The sequence below is a fragment of the Mixophyes fleayi genome, chromosome 10, assembly GCF_038048845.1.
Source record: "Mixophyes fleayi isolate aMixFle1 chromosome 10, aMixFle1.hap1, whole genome shotgun sequence".
Taxonomy (NCBI): Eukaryota; Metazoa; Chordata; class Amphibia; order Anura; family Limnodynastidae; genus Mixophyes; species Mixophyes fleayi.
Genome location: NC_134411.1, coordinates 40608505 through 40625282, shown reverse-complemented (window position 1 = coordinate 40625282; position 16778 = coordinate 40608505). Strand labels below are relative to the sequence as shown.

Below are 16778 nucleotides of genomic sequence, written 5' to 3'. Positions count from 1 at the left end.
CAGCATATTATGACCTACAGTGACCATTATGTTATACTCATCAATGACCAGCATATTATGACCTACAGTGACTATTATGTTATAATCATCAATGACCAGCATATTATGACCTACAGTGACTATTATGTTATACTCCTCAATGACCAGCATATTATGGTCTACAGTGATTATTATGTTATACTCCTCAATGACCAGCATATTATAGCCTACAGTGACTATTGTTATACTCATCAATGACCAGCATATTATGACCTACAGTGATTATTATGTTATACTCATCAATGACCAGCATATTATGACCTACAGTGATTATTATGTTATACTCCTCAATGACCAGCATATTATAGCCTACAGTGACTATTGTTATACTCATCAATGACCAGCATATTATGACCTACAGTGACTATTATGTTATACTCATCAATGACCAGCATATTATGGTCTACAGTGATTATTATGTTATACTACTCAATGACCAGCATATTATGACCTACAGTGACTATTATATTATACTCATCAATGACCAGCATATTATGGCCTACAGTGACTATTATGTTATAATCATCAATGACCAGCATAGTATGGCCTACAGTGACTATTATATTATACTCATCAATGACCAGCATATTATGACCTACAGTGACTATTATGTTATAATCATCAATGACCAGCATATCATTGACACAGCAGATGTCCCGCCAGTGATCCTAGTGGAGAACACAGCAACCAGTTAAATTTAGCCACCTTTTGTCGAAAACAAAAAACAGGGACATTTCTAGGAAGAAATATTTCTAGACACAAATACTTAAAACTTGGAACTGTACCTAGAAATAAGGGAAGGCTGCCACTAATATACATACATATATGTGCGTCTATATTTATATATGTATGTAGTATGTACAAATGTTTGGCAACATATTGGATATATATAGATGAATCCTATGAGTAACTCTATTATATAAAGTGATTGGCATTTTAGAGTTAGTGGTCCTTTAATATTAACAAAAATTGTGCATTCCTTTATGAAACATAGCAATCATTAAAAGATGCAGTGTCCAGTTGACAATGGCGACTGTCCCTCTGACACCTCTGGTAAATATCCGCAGAACTGAATTATCAGTCCACTCAGTTGCTCTTGTGCCTCCTTAGTATGATGTCCCTTCCCAGCAGGTCTAACTGGTGACCGCAATGTTTTGGGGCATGTCCCAGGCCCCTGCACACCAGTGTAAGAAGCAGCTACGCACCTGGGTAGGAGTTGTGTACTTCCTGTCTGGAGTCTTCCACATCCTGTCTGACGACGCCGTCGAACTGTCGGGTGACAGCTGGGACTTGCGACCCAAGTGCCTTCCCTTCAGGTCCACATCCTCGTAGGGGTTTTCTTTCGGGGATTCGCCTTGTTTTTTTTATTGTAACAGAGAAGAAAAAACAGAGTTGGGTTTAGAAAACTAGAATCATGTGAAATGAACGAGAGCTCAGCACAAAATCTCCTAAGATTCCTGTATGACTCATTCCCCCATCTGCAGCTGGAATCTGGCAACATCTCCACAGCCCTCCATCCTTCTCTCTCTTATTTTTTTTCTTCTATCCCTAACGCACACAAAGAATTCACAAGACTGGCTCCTGAGATCAACCAGCTGGGCAGCGGTTCTGTGGAAAGGGCTCTTGTGAGCGGGAATACAGCCCTCGTTCCCAAGCAGTGCCATCTAGTCCATGACAAATGATGTTTTATATTTAAATAAGAGCCTGTTAACTCCTGCAGAGCTGCCGTATTCCCTCAGCCACGTCAGAAACATGTGGTAAAGAGAGGGATCGTGAGACCTTTTATTAGGTATACACATGATCTGGACAAATGCCAGGAGCCGGGTAGCCAAGCTGAAGCATTCCTTTTGCCATGTCTCTTTTTAGGATACGTTCTTTAGATCTCAACAGCTCTAAAAAAAATGTAAAAGGTCCAGATGACTTCTAGATTTAAGCGACTGGCTCCTGGTTGATACTGAGTGGTGGTGAACATTTAAACATCAATCTAAAGAATACAAATTTGTAGGATATAGTAATAAGGCAACTCATGAGCATATATTATTATTATTATTATATATATTATTATTAACCTATTAACTACATTAGATCCACAGCACCGTGCAGAGTGCAAACAGGTACAAGGTATAACAATACAATACAATACAGTAACAAATAATACTCTGATTCTCAACACAGTTATTTGGGTACAAGGGGTATAATCAGTGCAGGCGGAGACCTGTATATGGTAGTGAGTCAAAATAAGGGAATCTGAGGGCAAGGAAGGAGAGATGGCGGTGAAATGGCTACGCGGAGGCTTTCCAGGTGGGTTTTCAATAACTGAAGCTATACAGGCTAAGGGATAGTCTGATAAAACAATGGATTGTTCCAGTGGTGGTGGGTAGCACTGGAGAAATCTTAGGTTCGGGAGTGAGATTTGGTTACCAGAGGTGAGGAAAGAAGACGGTCATTGGCCGACCGGAGAGGGTGGGAAGAAGTATATATGGAGATGAGGTTGGAGATGCAGGGGGCAGTAGAGTTGGAGAGGGCCTTGTACATAACTGTGAGGAGTTTGAAGAGGATTCTGTAGAAGGGGAGCCAGAGTAAGGTTTGGCAGAGATGGGAGACGGATGTGCAGTGAGGAGACAGGACATTAAGCCTTGCTGCAGTCTACAAGACCTATTGTCATGTAGACTAACCATAAGCGACCTATTGTAATCCACATTGCCGTTGTCTAGTGCCAACACATTTTTGCCTGGTACGAATCATCATAAAATTAAATGTATTGTGTATGATAAGAAACAATATATTTAGGATAATTTAGGGCCTGATGCAGATTGACTTCAAATTGAGTTCACTAAACAAAACCTGAAATTGCGGGGAAATGGAAAGCTGCAAGATATGGGCAGGATTTACAATAGGCATTTGATAGATGCACTTATGCCCAAGTTTACAACCATTTGTTTTGCTTGCAAAATACATATTCGCTATTAGACATCAATAAATCTTCAAAAACCTCTCTAAAACAGGAAAAACAACTCACCGCCTCATGTGTGGGAAAAAAAAATGCTTAAACACAGGCACAAAAGCAGAATATATGCCCCGTTATTGTCTGTTATTCTGCGTTTGTAAATAATACGACTTATACAGTCTGTGGTCTAGTCTGCACCTGTCTGCAATTGTGCAATCACACCCTTAATGTACTTGCGCTACGTCAGACGTCTCTTCCCGTCCAGCCTCTCCAGGCGGCAAACGGGAGCGAGTGTCAGAATCACGCAAGTCTGCATCGGTGTGCAGACAATTTTCTGGCCATGCTCAGACTGATTACACAGAAGATACTGGCGCAGTATTCACTGTGTGTCAGCCTAAAAGTGTTTAGACTAGAGTTATGCTGCTCCAATGATACAAAAACAAGTTTTATTTTGCAATGGTTGCTTGTTTCAGTCAGACTAAGGGGCGCCATTTGTGGCGATTGATGCAGGGGTTTTATCCGACTAACATTTTTTAGGTCAGGAAGGATTTCTTCCCCCCTGTGAGGGTAAACTGGCAACTGTCACATTGGGAAATTTATTTTGCCGTCCTATGGATCAAGGTAATTTATGACAAGTTGAGCTCGATGGACCAGACCTGTCTGTGTTCATCCATCACAAATGATGTCACTCTTACAGTCTGCGCCCATCAGGGGACGTGCTCGGAAGCGAGTGTTCCGGCCTACAGGACAGGGCTCCTGATAAGGATATTTCCAGAGGGGAAACCTCTGGGGTAACTCACACATAAGTGAACAGCAATGTGACGTTCCAGCCATGTGTGACTGGAGAATTCATGGTCAGTGCCAAGGCAACACATGGCGTAATACGTACACAGAGATACGAAGAACCAAAGCAGATCGTACTGGGAGGTCTGGCAGATCCCACACCTACGTACCAGGCCACGGGTCTGCCAAGTGCTGCATAGGAAACAAACTAGAAGTTGCTGAAAGCTGAGATGAACGTCAGGCAACAATATGAAGATAAGGAATGGTTTCTGGGTCTCTATACACAGAACAGAGGGGCCTGGTGGCATTTATTGTGGGTACTTTACACCTTCATATAACTTCCATTCATTAGTTTGCAACGCTGAACACTTTTTATTATCCCTCTGGTTTCCTTCTGTGGAAGCCACGTGTTTATATCATCAGACAGGGACGTTACTTGTTACTGCACATAGATACAGCACAAAGGAGCTTCTTCCATTCAGCTGTGTCCAATGCAGAAAGCAGAGCAGGACCGTGTCGTATCCAATTTCAACGAACAGAAACAGCTCTGCTGGATGACGAAATGGTTAAAAAAGTTTAGTAGAAACCCATAAAGATAAAGTAATTTAAAGTAACTGCAGCCCCTTCAAAGTGATCATGTTGCCTACACACAATGGGCCTGATGCAGATTTGGATGCAAAATGGGCATAAATTACTTTAACAAAAAACATGCAAAAATAGCGAATTTCCAACCACAGCCTTATACATTTTGAGATGCCACCCGCTCCGCATCAACAGGTGCAAAACATACGACTCCTAACAGGCATGTATATATGCGTGTTTCGGCAGATCTGCATGAGCCATATTTGTCTTTACTGTACATGGCCAAATTTAGATCGTCCCTTCACTCCCCCGTCCCACCACTCCTGGCACAGGTGGGTGTAAGTGCCAGAACTGCACAGGCGCACACGCATGCATTCTCTCTGTGGCACATACAGTGCGAATTTGAACAATTTACACTATGTTATCTCGTGTATGTTCCATGTATATATCCATAAGTATGAATGTCTGCTTTCATTGCCAACATGAGAGGAGATTGCTCTTTAATCAGGAGCTGGTTGGGGATACTGTAGAAGGGGAGGGAAGATATGGGAGAGCAGGAGCCCGAGGCAGGAAGCTTACTCATCTCCTGATATATTATGTGCTGCTGGAGACCCTGCTCCTTCCACTATATAACTCTCAGTCTCTGGCTTCCTGCTGCCTCCATTCCCCTCCTCACATCATGTCACTGCCTATGTCACATGCAGCCCTGTCCTCACTAACACATCAGCCATCTCCTGATATAATCTGTGCTGCTGTGAACAGTCCAGCGATCTGAATGACTACTGGTTGTTATTCCCGCCCACTAGAAAATTGTATACATGCAAATAAACAGTCAAAAACCAATCTTCATAAATGTTCCCCAATGTGTTTCACAACCCACGCCACACAATGGAGCTTGTCAATATTTCCATGATAAACTGACATATACATTCAATCAAAACAGAAGGATTGTTTGTTGAGGTTGATGTTACAACTGTGACCATTAATTGCCATAATCAGTAGTAACTACAGCATTGTTCAATAAATAATTACCAGAGAGTTTAAATGTACTTCTTCTCTTGCCTTTAAAGACATTGCCATTTTAAATTTTCCCTGCAAAGTCGCAGAATATCAGCAACGTGCAAAAAGCGCAGTTTCATACATTTACCCCATGGAGTCCTAGATCCAATGGGATGCCTGTAGTTGAGGGGAATTACGCAGAGGACCGCCGGAATGCCTGTTACAGTTACTGGAATATTTTATTGTTTCTTGCTACCAGATAATATAACATGACGAGACACAATAAGTTTTTTTGCCCGCAGTTACATTGTACATATGGAAATAGTTTGTTACGAAGTAGGGTGGCTACATTTGTGCGCAATCTGTTGCTCACTGTTGCCAAGAACGTATTAAGTCAGGCGTATGTGAGATTCCCAGGGGATCGTGCCAGACACACTGCGGGATAAAGGAGACAATTCTTATCCTCAGAAGTCGTCAAAGCAGGTTCTTGAAGCAAAAGATGGATTATTAGCTCAAGTAGTCCTAACAAGGACAGTTGACACGCCAGTCTGTGGTACTAGCGATCATTCCAGAAGTATAGATGGTACAAGAATGATACATTACATGCTCAAAAAGCTCACTTTTTATACAGTTCTGACATAACTCCTTGCAGGGGTAAGCCAGCCCCCTGATCCAAGATGGTTCCACAACATCTGAGCTATTTTTAGTATCAGGATACAATATGTTTTCCCAAACATGGATTTACATGCAATGCAAAGCTAACAATATTTACACTACTCTGTTATGTGCTAAAACTTGATGCTTGCATTACCTGAGATCCAGTCACGCCAGACAGAAAGGCAGCGGCCCCCTTCTGGGTATACAGGCTAAACAGGTGTTTGTCACTTCACATAAAAAGAGTTACTTAGCATTTCCTGCTATCAGCAAACAGACTTCCTCTAGCAAAGTTACATCCCGAATAATGACACTTCCATACAAAACACATCCCAATGTAACACGATAAGTGCATTTGCAATTATATACATTGGTGCCTGCACTACTAATTGAAATACATTTCTACAATAAATTATTTCTACATGATCCAAGTTATTTATAAGTGATCCAGCCACAGTGACATTCTGCCACAGTTTGGGAAAGACATGTGAGTCCCTTAGATTGTAAGCTTGCGCGCAAGGTCCTCTTACTTCTCTGTCTGTATTACCCAGTATTGTCTAATTACTGTGTTTGCACCCAATTGTAAAGCGATACAAAAGTTGCTGACGGTATATGAATAAATGGTGTTGATAAGTCATTCTCTGCTCCCATAACAGAGCTGTCACTGAACCAAAGCGGGCTCCCCGACGGTCTACTGTGCGCAATGCCGACTCTGACCGACGCTGGTGTCATGTGACTAAGAGGTGTCTGTAAAGTACTGTAAAATCAAATCTTTAATTATTACTCCTGCATAGTCAGCAACTTTTCCTGGAAATTTTCCCCACAGAAAAAGTCCCTTTTATGCAAAATTAAGCCCGTGCCCAAATAAACATCTATCCTGATATATTTATTTTAACTCTTTAGCTGTATTGTTTGCACATAAACAAAGCTAGGGTCTTATATGAGGTTATAAAATAGTAAAACATCTCCATCAACCTAAATTGGTGATATATATATATATATATATATATATATATATATATATATATATATATATATATATCTATAATATAAATGTCTAGTGGCGTGTGTTAGTTTGTCTGTGTGTGGAAAAAATAAAACCAAGCTGCAGCGCCACCTGCTGGGCGGAGGTATACACTGACCTACTAAATTCTTAGTGTGTGTGGAAAAAAAAATTCAGAAAGGGCTGAAATTTGGTATACTAAGATGTTTTTAATTTGTTAATTTAATTTGTTAATTGTTAAAAGTGTTTATAAAGATTTAAAAAAAATATATATATATTTCTTGAAGGAGAAGTGACAGTTGGGAGTGGTTGGTGGTTGCCGGTGGTGACAGTGGGGAGTGGTTGGTGGTTGAGGCCTGGGCTATGGCCCAAATGCATGACAAGAACCTTTTTAACACCTTAAGTAGCTTGATTTGACTAGAATGCATGAGTATCATGCACGGGTTAACTTGTATATATATATATAGTTATAGAACAGTACATTTATTAATGGCTGAAAAGCCCAAAACCATGCTGAGTGAGTTGTTCTCCTATCGCTATCGATAGCAAGGGGCAGGCAAGATAAAATAGTACAATAAAGCCCTTTTTGCTTGTTTCTTTTAAATAAACTTTTTTTCCTTTGTAATTTTTTTGCTTTTTTTTTTAAACAAACTTCATTAATATTTCTTCTTTTGCAGATCTCAACTCACGGGCTTCCAGCTCCTGTGCACATGTGCGGGCCGCCTTTTCAAGCATCCACAGAGGCACCTTGGACTGGCTGGCTTACCGCTATCTTTCATTAATAAACTGGGCGTTAGAACATACTTGCCAACTCTGGAGATCACCCCTAGGGGGTGTTCTCCAAAGTTGGCTGTGTCTTGGGGGCGTGACCACTCTAATTGTGCCATTAGGTCCCGCCGACTGCTATACAATACCAATTTCGGGCTATTATAGCAGGGGGCGGGGTGCTGTGATTAGCCCCGCGTCCTCCCACTTCAGCAACGAAGCGGGCAGGATTCGGGCTGCTCTCCAGGGAGTCCGGATGAGCTCCCAAAACTTCGGACCCCCAATGTCTAGTGTAAAATATGAAGATCCCACAGTTATAAGCTTTTCTTATTTCTCTTCTGAAGAATAAAATCTACAGCCCAGAATTAGATGTCATTTCTCCCGGGATGGATAAGGGCTTTGGGTGGGGCGAGAAAATAGTTTTCTATAGTATAGCATCACGTCTATAACAATACCTGAGATTGTTTTATTAAACAATTTCTAGAGCAGATGGGAGAGAGTTCTGAACTCTCTTATAAGAAATATGGTCCAGACACAAGTGCTGTATGTATGTAGCGATAAAGAAATGGGCGTATGTAGAAACCTCACTGTGACCCCGGACGCTGTGTATTTGTGCAGATGTGCAGGATGCTATATATTAAACCGTTCCAATCTAAATCGCAGGAACCGAGTGTAAACATTTTGTGTTTTGTATTTACCGGTATGAGAACTGCACCTGCGGACCCCATACTAGACAAGATTGTATTATAAACCATTGCACACAGAACAGCATTATCAGATGCACTGACCCCGCTCTCGTTACATGTAAATAAGAAGATTTAGAGGGGGAATTAAACACAACAGTTTCTAAATCCTGCGGGGGAAAAAATCTGGAATACATTATTTTTTAAGAAGTGAAAACGCAGTGGTTGTTTTAGATTTCTAGGCTTCAGTTCCCCTTTAAGTCCTTAATATAAATGTGATTTCTCTGCAGTCAGTCATGCTCCTGTCTCTGAGGTCTGCGTGATGAGATCATGCTACCTTCTGGCCAAGAGCATGGCCGGTCTAATGAAAGACAAGCTAGATTATTCCATAACATACCGCAAACATGACACCACGCATAACAAATAATTCATCTTTGATTTGATTAATTTAAATAGTTGCTATTCGTTACAGTACAAGAGATATATTTACCTACATTAGGACATGCACATATACTGCCTTATACTCATCCTAATCATCGTACTCCTGACCACAACATTTCAAGAGTCAGGTTCCATGTTAATACAGTGCCTGACTAACGGCCTCTCAAAAGCTTACCCTGCTTCTTATCCAGGTATCCCCAATGCCCTGAGGGATTTGGTGCTGGCACTCAGGTGTCACCTTTTAAAATCACATTTCTTTTCTGGCATGGCGTGACAGCTCCACTGCCATCAATGCGCAGAAGGAGTCTGGTGATGACCAGGACTTGAACTACAAGCTCCGAGTTACAGCCTCTACACAGTGGGCCACAGGCTCGGTTGTAAATTACGGCAACTTTGCTAATCCTGCTATATTAGTGCAGACAGGGAGCTGGCAATGACTTGTAAACACCTAATGCTTATTACCTCAACCTCAGGCCTATATAAGCAGCTTCCTGGGGCAACTCATTATGGAGTTTGAATCAGCGAACGGGTAGATCTTGTATCTTTCTGGCTGCTCTCCTGGATGACTGCATGTTTTGACTGCTGGCTACCCCCGAACTAGGCAACTGTCTGAGTTCCCACACTCACCCTCATACTTAAAGGTACAGTGTCTTTTGAACTTTCCTTGTATGATGCTGTTGCTACCCTGTCTTGCCACTTTAATTCACCAGTTAAACATTTGCTAACAAAAAGATATCTGGGAGTCGACATCAAGTCTGCAGGACCACACTGAACGAGAAATTCAAACATTCTATGGTTGGGAGGCGAGTGGTGAATGCAGCACCTGATTGGCTTACAAATCAAGTGCTCATTTGACTTCTAAAAAACTGAGCAAGCTAAATGAAAACAGTCATGCTGTCAGCTATCAAATGATGCCTTTCAGCAGATCCTAATGACATGTGGATTTGTTTGCAGGTCAGTGAAGATACCGTGAAGATACCGTAGTCATCATGAGTCTTCTTGCCAAGAAATGCTATATGTGCTGGATTTCTCCAGAATAGTTTCTTATTTGGCCTCAAGAAATCATTATTATACTCCGCTTAACCACCTCACCCTCCTTCATCCTCCATCTCTCCCACTATTGCTTCTTGCCCTCAGATCCTCTTACATTGGCTCATCCACATGTTTCTACGTTTGTCTGCCCCTTTCATTTTAGATTGTAAGCTCTAGTGATCATGGCCCTCTTCTTTCCTGTTCTCATTACCTATAACTTTTTCTCACCAGCTACACTGCGCACCTCCTCCTCGGGCTCTCTGCCCATTGTCTCCACTCCTCCATTGTTTTTGTATATCTTTCAGTGGCTCTAAACCTGTTAGCTGCACCCATACTAATGAGCACAGGTTTCAGTCTGTGCTGAACATACCTCTTGCAGCTCAGTAGCTGTATTGAGGGTTGTAATGTTAATTGTGTACAAATAACTTACTTATTTGTGTATACGCTGTATTGTACTGTTATACCATATCTTGTTTTCTCTCTGTACGGTGCTGTGGACCTCATGTGGCAGCCTATAAATAAAGGTTAATAATAATAATAATAATAATAGTAATATGATAGTTTTCCGAGAATACAAACTCTTTCTGGGCTTCAAATGGTTACCTTGAAATGATTTATAAATTTAATATGGCAATGATGCAAGGTTTGACTTTTAAAGACAGCTTGATCTCCAGAGTCCTAGTTTGTGGTTCAAAAGTGGGGGGTCTGCTCTTAGGTCCTGACATCTGTAACACGTCTAAAGACCTTTAAACAGTCCATAGATACAGTCCATAGATAGGGCTTCTACACAAGGTCGTCATAAGGAAGCAGAGTTTTTCAGGAAGACAGGATGATAGTGGAAACAAGATCTTTTTTTTTAAACCTCTGCAATATTTTGCAAAATCAGATACACAGGCCATTCTACATACAATAAAGGAGTTTGATGTCAGTTCACTCCTAATTAATCTCCTTTCGTCTCTGAGATGTGACCTCAGCCGTGCTATTTTAAAACCAAAGTTTGAAAAGTATTTTTTTTCTGTCCACAATAAACAAAAGAGATTCATAAACTGGAAGATTAAAAGCCCAGACCATTAATACCTCTAAGTAAGGAATATTAAAATCTGATTACAAATATTCAGGCTAGGGAGATTGTAATCAGCGAGACAGAGACTGGTTTATCCGATCCGCTGGGAGGATAAACACAAGGACCAGAACATTCATAGACCGCAGTCGGTGGAGAGATATTGTGTGTGCTCTGTGTCTCCTGCTCTACTTTATAAAAATAACTTCTGAATCGAGGCCAAATCTTATTATTTATAAAGCTTGACAACAGCTGACCAGACAATGTGTTTTCAATACAGTCCCCACTGGGTTTTCCATGTAACATGAGTAATTAACATGCTTTCCCTTTGGCTCAGAGTGGATTGAAACCTTCGGCTAAAGCCTTCCACAGTCTTGTGTTGCTCCTTGGGGCTCCTGTCGTTTGGCCGAGCCCCGGGGACATGTTGAGCTGGATAGTCCTAACCATAGTAAAGGTTAAAGGCCAACAGTATGGCCTGTAGGTTAATTAATGACCTGTGTCCTAAGCCCTCTCTGTTATCACATAATATATACAATATTATGAGTTAGGCTGATCTCCCTACCCACAATGTCTTCATAGGCGTTCTCCTCTAAAGTGCTTTTAGAATTGGAGCGGTGTTTTTTCTCCGTACCATTCTCTACCGGTGAGGGGGAGCCCAAGGACTGGACACTGGAGGCTTCCTCAAACTCCAGAGACTTTCTAGAAGAGAGAGAAGAAGGAAAGTTAGAAGAACGTGTTGTGGCTCTGTCCTCCCATATCACAGTTCTGAGGTTTGAGGCTACAATTATTATAGGTTTGTATTAAAAATAAATATGTCTCCACCTCCACCTGATCATTAATTACATGGAACACGGGACAAGCCGGGCCACACTCGTTATACCTCCACCTGATCATTAATTACATGGACCACTGGGGAAGCCTGGCCACACTCGTAATACCTCCACCTGATCACTAATTACAATGACCACTGGAGAAGCCCGGGCACACTCGTTATACCTCCACCTAATCACTAATTACAAGGACCACTGGAGAAGCCCGGGCACACTCGTTATACCTCCACCTAATCACTAATTACATGGACCACTGGAGAAGCCCGGCCACACTCGTTATACCTCCACCTAATCATTAATTACATGGACCACTGGGGAAGCCCGGCCACACTCGTTATACCTCCACCTTATCACTAATTACAATGATCACTGGAGAAGCCTGGGCACACTCGTTATACCTCCACCTAATCACTAATTACATGGACCACAGAAGAAGCCTGGCCACACTCGTTATACCTCCACCTGATCATTAATTACATGGACCACGGGACAAGCCGGGCCACACTCGTTATACCTCTACCTTATCACTAATTACAATGACCACTGGAGAAGCCCGGGCACACTCGTTATACCTCCACCTAATCACTAATTACAAGGACCACTGGAGAAGCCCGGGCACACTCGTTATACCTCCACCTAATCACTAATTACATGGACCACTGGAGAAGCCCGGCCACACTCGTTATACCTCCACCTGATCACTAATTACATGGACCAATGGAGAAGCCCGGCCACACTCGTTATACCTCCACCTAATCATTAATTACATGGACCACTGGGGAAGCCCGGCCACACTCGTTATACCTCCACCTTATCACTAATTACAATGATCACTGAAGAAGCCCGGGCACACTCGTTATACCTCCACCTAATCACTAATTACATGGACCACTGGAGAAGCCCGGCCACACTCGTTATACCTCCACCTGATCACTAATTACATGGACCAATGGAGAAGCCCGGCCACACTCGTTATACCTCCACCTAATCATTAATTACATGGACCACTGGGGAAGCCCGGCCACACTCGTTATACCTCCACCTTATCACTAATTACAATGATCACTGAAGAAGCCCGGGCACACTCGTTATACCTCCACCTAATCACTAATTACATGGACCACAGAAGAAGCCTGGCCACACTCGTTATACCTCCACCTGATCATTAATTACATGGACCACGGGACAAGCCGGGCCACACTCGTTATACCTCCACCTTATCACTAATTACAATGAACACTGGAGAAGCCCGGGCACACTCGTTATACCTCCACCTAATCACTAATTACAAGGACCACTGGAGAAGCCCGGGCACACTCGTTATACCTCCACCTAATCACTAATTACATGGACCACTGGAGAAGCCCGGCCACACTCGTTATACCTCCACCTGATCACTAATTACATGGACCAATGGAGAAGCCCGGCCACACTCGTTATACCTCCACCTAATCATTAATTACATGGACCACTGGGGAAGCCCGGCCACACTCGTTGTACCTCCACCTTATCACTAATTACAATGATCACTGGAGAAGCCCGGGCACACTCGTTATACCTCCACCTAATCACTAATTACATGGACCACAGAAGAAGCCTGGCCACACTTGTTATACCTCCACCTGATCATTAATTACATGGACCACGGGACAAGCCGGGCCACACTCGTTATACCTCCACCTTATCACTAATTACAATGACCACTGGAGAAGCCCGGCCACACTCGTTATACCTCCACCTAATCACTAATTACATGGACCACTGGAGAAGCCCGGCCACGCTCGTTATACCTCCACCTGATCACTAATTACATGGACCAATGGAGAAGCCCGGCCACACTCGTTATACCTCCACCTAATCATTAATTACATGGACCACTGGGGAAGCCCGGCCACACTCGTTATACCTCCACCTAATCACTAATTACAAGGACCACTGGAGAAGCCCGGGCACACTCGTTATACCTCCACCTAATCACTAATTACATGGACCACTGGAGAAGCCCGGCCACACTCGTTATACCTCCACCTGATCACTAATTACATGGACCAATGGAGAAGCCCGGCCACACTCGTTATACCTCCACCTAATCATTAATTACATGGACCACTGGGGAAGCCCGGCCACACTCGTTGTACCTCCACCTTATCACTAATTACAATGATCACTGGAGAAGCCCGGGCACACTCGTTATACCTCCACCTAATCACTAATTACATGGACCACAGAAGAAGCCTGGCCACACTCGTTATACCTCCACCTGATCATTAATTACATGGACCACGGGACAAGCCGGGCCACACTCGTTATACCTCCACCTTATCACTAATTACAATGACCACTGGAGAAGCCCGGCCACACTCGTTATACCTCCACCTAATCACTAATTACATGGACCACTGGAGAAGCCCGGCCACGCTCGTTATACCTCCACCTGATCACTAATTACATGGACCAATGGAGAAGCCCGGCCACACTCGTTATACCTCCACCTAATCATTAATTACATGGACCACTGGGGAAGCCCGGCCACACTCGTTATACCTCCACCTTATCACTAATTACAATGATCACTGGAGAAGCCCGGGCACACTCGTTATACCTCCACCTAATCACTAATTACAAGGACCACTGGAGAAGCCCGGCCACACTCGTTATACCGCCACCTAATTACTAATTACAAGGACCACTGGAGAAGCCCGGCCACACTCGTTATACCTCCACCTAATCACTAATTACATGGACCACAGAAGAAGCCTGGCCACACTCGTTATACCTCCACCTGATCATTAATTACATGGACCACGGGACAAGCCGGGCCACACTCGTTATACCTCCACCGTATCACTAATTACAATGACCACTGGAGAAGCCCGGGCACACTCGTTATACCTCCACCTAATTACTAATTACAAGGACCACTGGAGAAGCCTGGCCACACTCGTTATACCTCCACCTAATCACTAATTACAAGGACCACTGGAGAAGCCCGGCCACACTCGTTATACCTCCACCTAATCACTAATTACAAGGACCACTGGAGAAGCCCGGCCACACTCGTTATACCTCCACCTAATCACTAATTACAAGGACCACTGGAGAAGCCTGGCCACACACGTTATACCTCCACCTGATCATTAATTACATGGACCACTGGGGAAGCCCGGCCACACTCGTTATACCTCCACCTGATCACTAATTACATGGACCACAGGACAAGCCCGTCCACACTCGTTATACCTCCACCTGATCACTAATTACATGGACCACAGGACAAGCCCGTCCACACTCGTTATACCACCACCTGATCACTAATTACATGGACCACAGGACAAGCCCGTCCACACTCGTTATACCTCCACCTAATTACTAATTACAAGGACCACTGGAGAAGCCTGGCCACACTCGTTATACCTCCACCTAATCACTAATTACAAGGACCACTGGAGAAGCCCGGCCACACTCGTTATACCTCCACCTAATCACTAATTACAAGGACCACTGGAGAAGCCCGGGCACACTCGTTATACCTCCACCTAATTACTAATTACAAGGACCACTGGAGAAGCCTGGCCACACTCGTTATACCTCCACCTAATCACTAATTACAAGGACCAATGGAGAAGCCCGGCCACACTCGTTATACCTCCACCTAATCACTAATTACAAGGACCACTGGAGAAGCCCGGCCACACTCGTTATACCTCCACCTAATCACTAATTACAAGGACCACTGGAGAAGCCTGGCCACACACGTTATACCTCCACCTGATCATTAATTACATGGACCACTGGGGAAGCCCGGCCACACTCGTTATACCACCACCTGATCACTAATTACATGGACCACAGGACAAGCCCGTCCACACTCGTTATACCTCCACCTGATCACTAATTACATGGACCACAGAAAAAATTTGGCCACAATGTTTTTACCTCCACCTGATCATTTAATAACCACAGGAGATGCTTTGTTGTGCAGCTTTTTGTTAATGAGTGACAGGAACAAATCAAGGTACATTATTTTGCACAAAATGAACAACACATAATATAATACAACAAAGCACATACTGAAGAATGCACCGTCTAATTACCGTACTTGTCACCCTCTAACTCCGCACATCTCACACACACTTTCTTTGGGCACATTTACTACAATATTGTTTTTTGTTTATGTCACGTTTTGCACTGTATTTAGTGCGATTAGATTAGTGTAATCAGGATGTAAAGTATTTTGTAATTTATTAATGACAAGACTTAACTTGGACGCACTGAAGATGGTGCTGACAACCTTGTTGTTGGAATAAGTGAAGCATTGGGATGTAACAGGGCTAAATAGAGCCGGTATTTATTATTTACTAACTGATATATGTAGTAATATTTGGTGTAGATAATGTTACGTGAATCCTTTAGTGAAGGGAGGTGTTTTACACCCCCCAGATACGTTCTCACAATATTGAGATCAGGAATAATCAGTTTTATTTCCTAACCCTCCCTAAGTCAATGTAATAAATGCAATATTGTGTTGTTTTGGTGGCGATGCACTGCACTTGCTGCCTGCCATTCCTGAGCAAGCTCTGCACTGCTGGGAGTGGGCTCACTCACAATTCTGCCTAAGAACACAGCCATGAATAAAGAATGGTGCCCAAAAATCCTCCAAGAGCAACTTCTCCCAACCATCCAAGAACAGTTTGAAAAATGCCTTTTCCAGCATGATGGACACCTTGCCATAAGACAAAAGTGATAACTAAGTGGCTCGGTGATCAAAACATTGAAATTTTGGGTCCATGGCCAGGAAAATCCCCAGACCATAATCCCATTGAGAACTTGTGGTCAATCCTCAAAAGACGGGGGGACAAACAAAAACCCACAAATTCTGACAAACTCCAAGCATTGATTAGACAAGAATGGGCGGCCATCAGTCAGTATGTGGCCCAGAAGATGACTGACAGCATGCCAG

The 16778-nt window shown here is 43.1% G+C and overlaps 1 protein-coding gene across 6 annotated transcripts in view; it reads right to left on the bottom strand.

Moving 5' to 3' along the window:
* DENND2B (DENN domain containing 2B) overlaps positions 1-16778 on the bottom strand; it is a 149723-nt gene that overhangs the window by 37041 nt on the left and 95904 nt on the right. For 5 of the 6 annotated variants that reach the window (XM_075188527.1, XM_075188529.1, XM_075188528.1 and 2 more), the window contains 2 exons: positions 11551-11687; positions 1245-1393 (listed from right to left, as the gene is read on the bottom strand). In XM_075188527.1, coding sequence (XP_075044628.1) covers positions 1245-1393; positions 11551-11687 — 286 coding nt within the window. The remainder of the gene's footprint in view (positions 1-1244; positions 1394-11550; positions 11688-16778) is intronic. The other variant, XM_075188531.1, reaches the window with a different exon arrangement.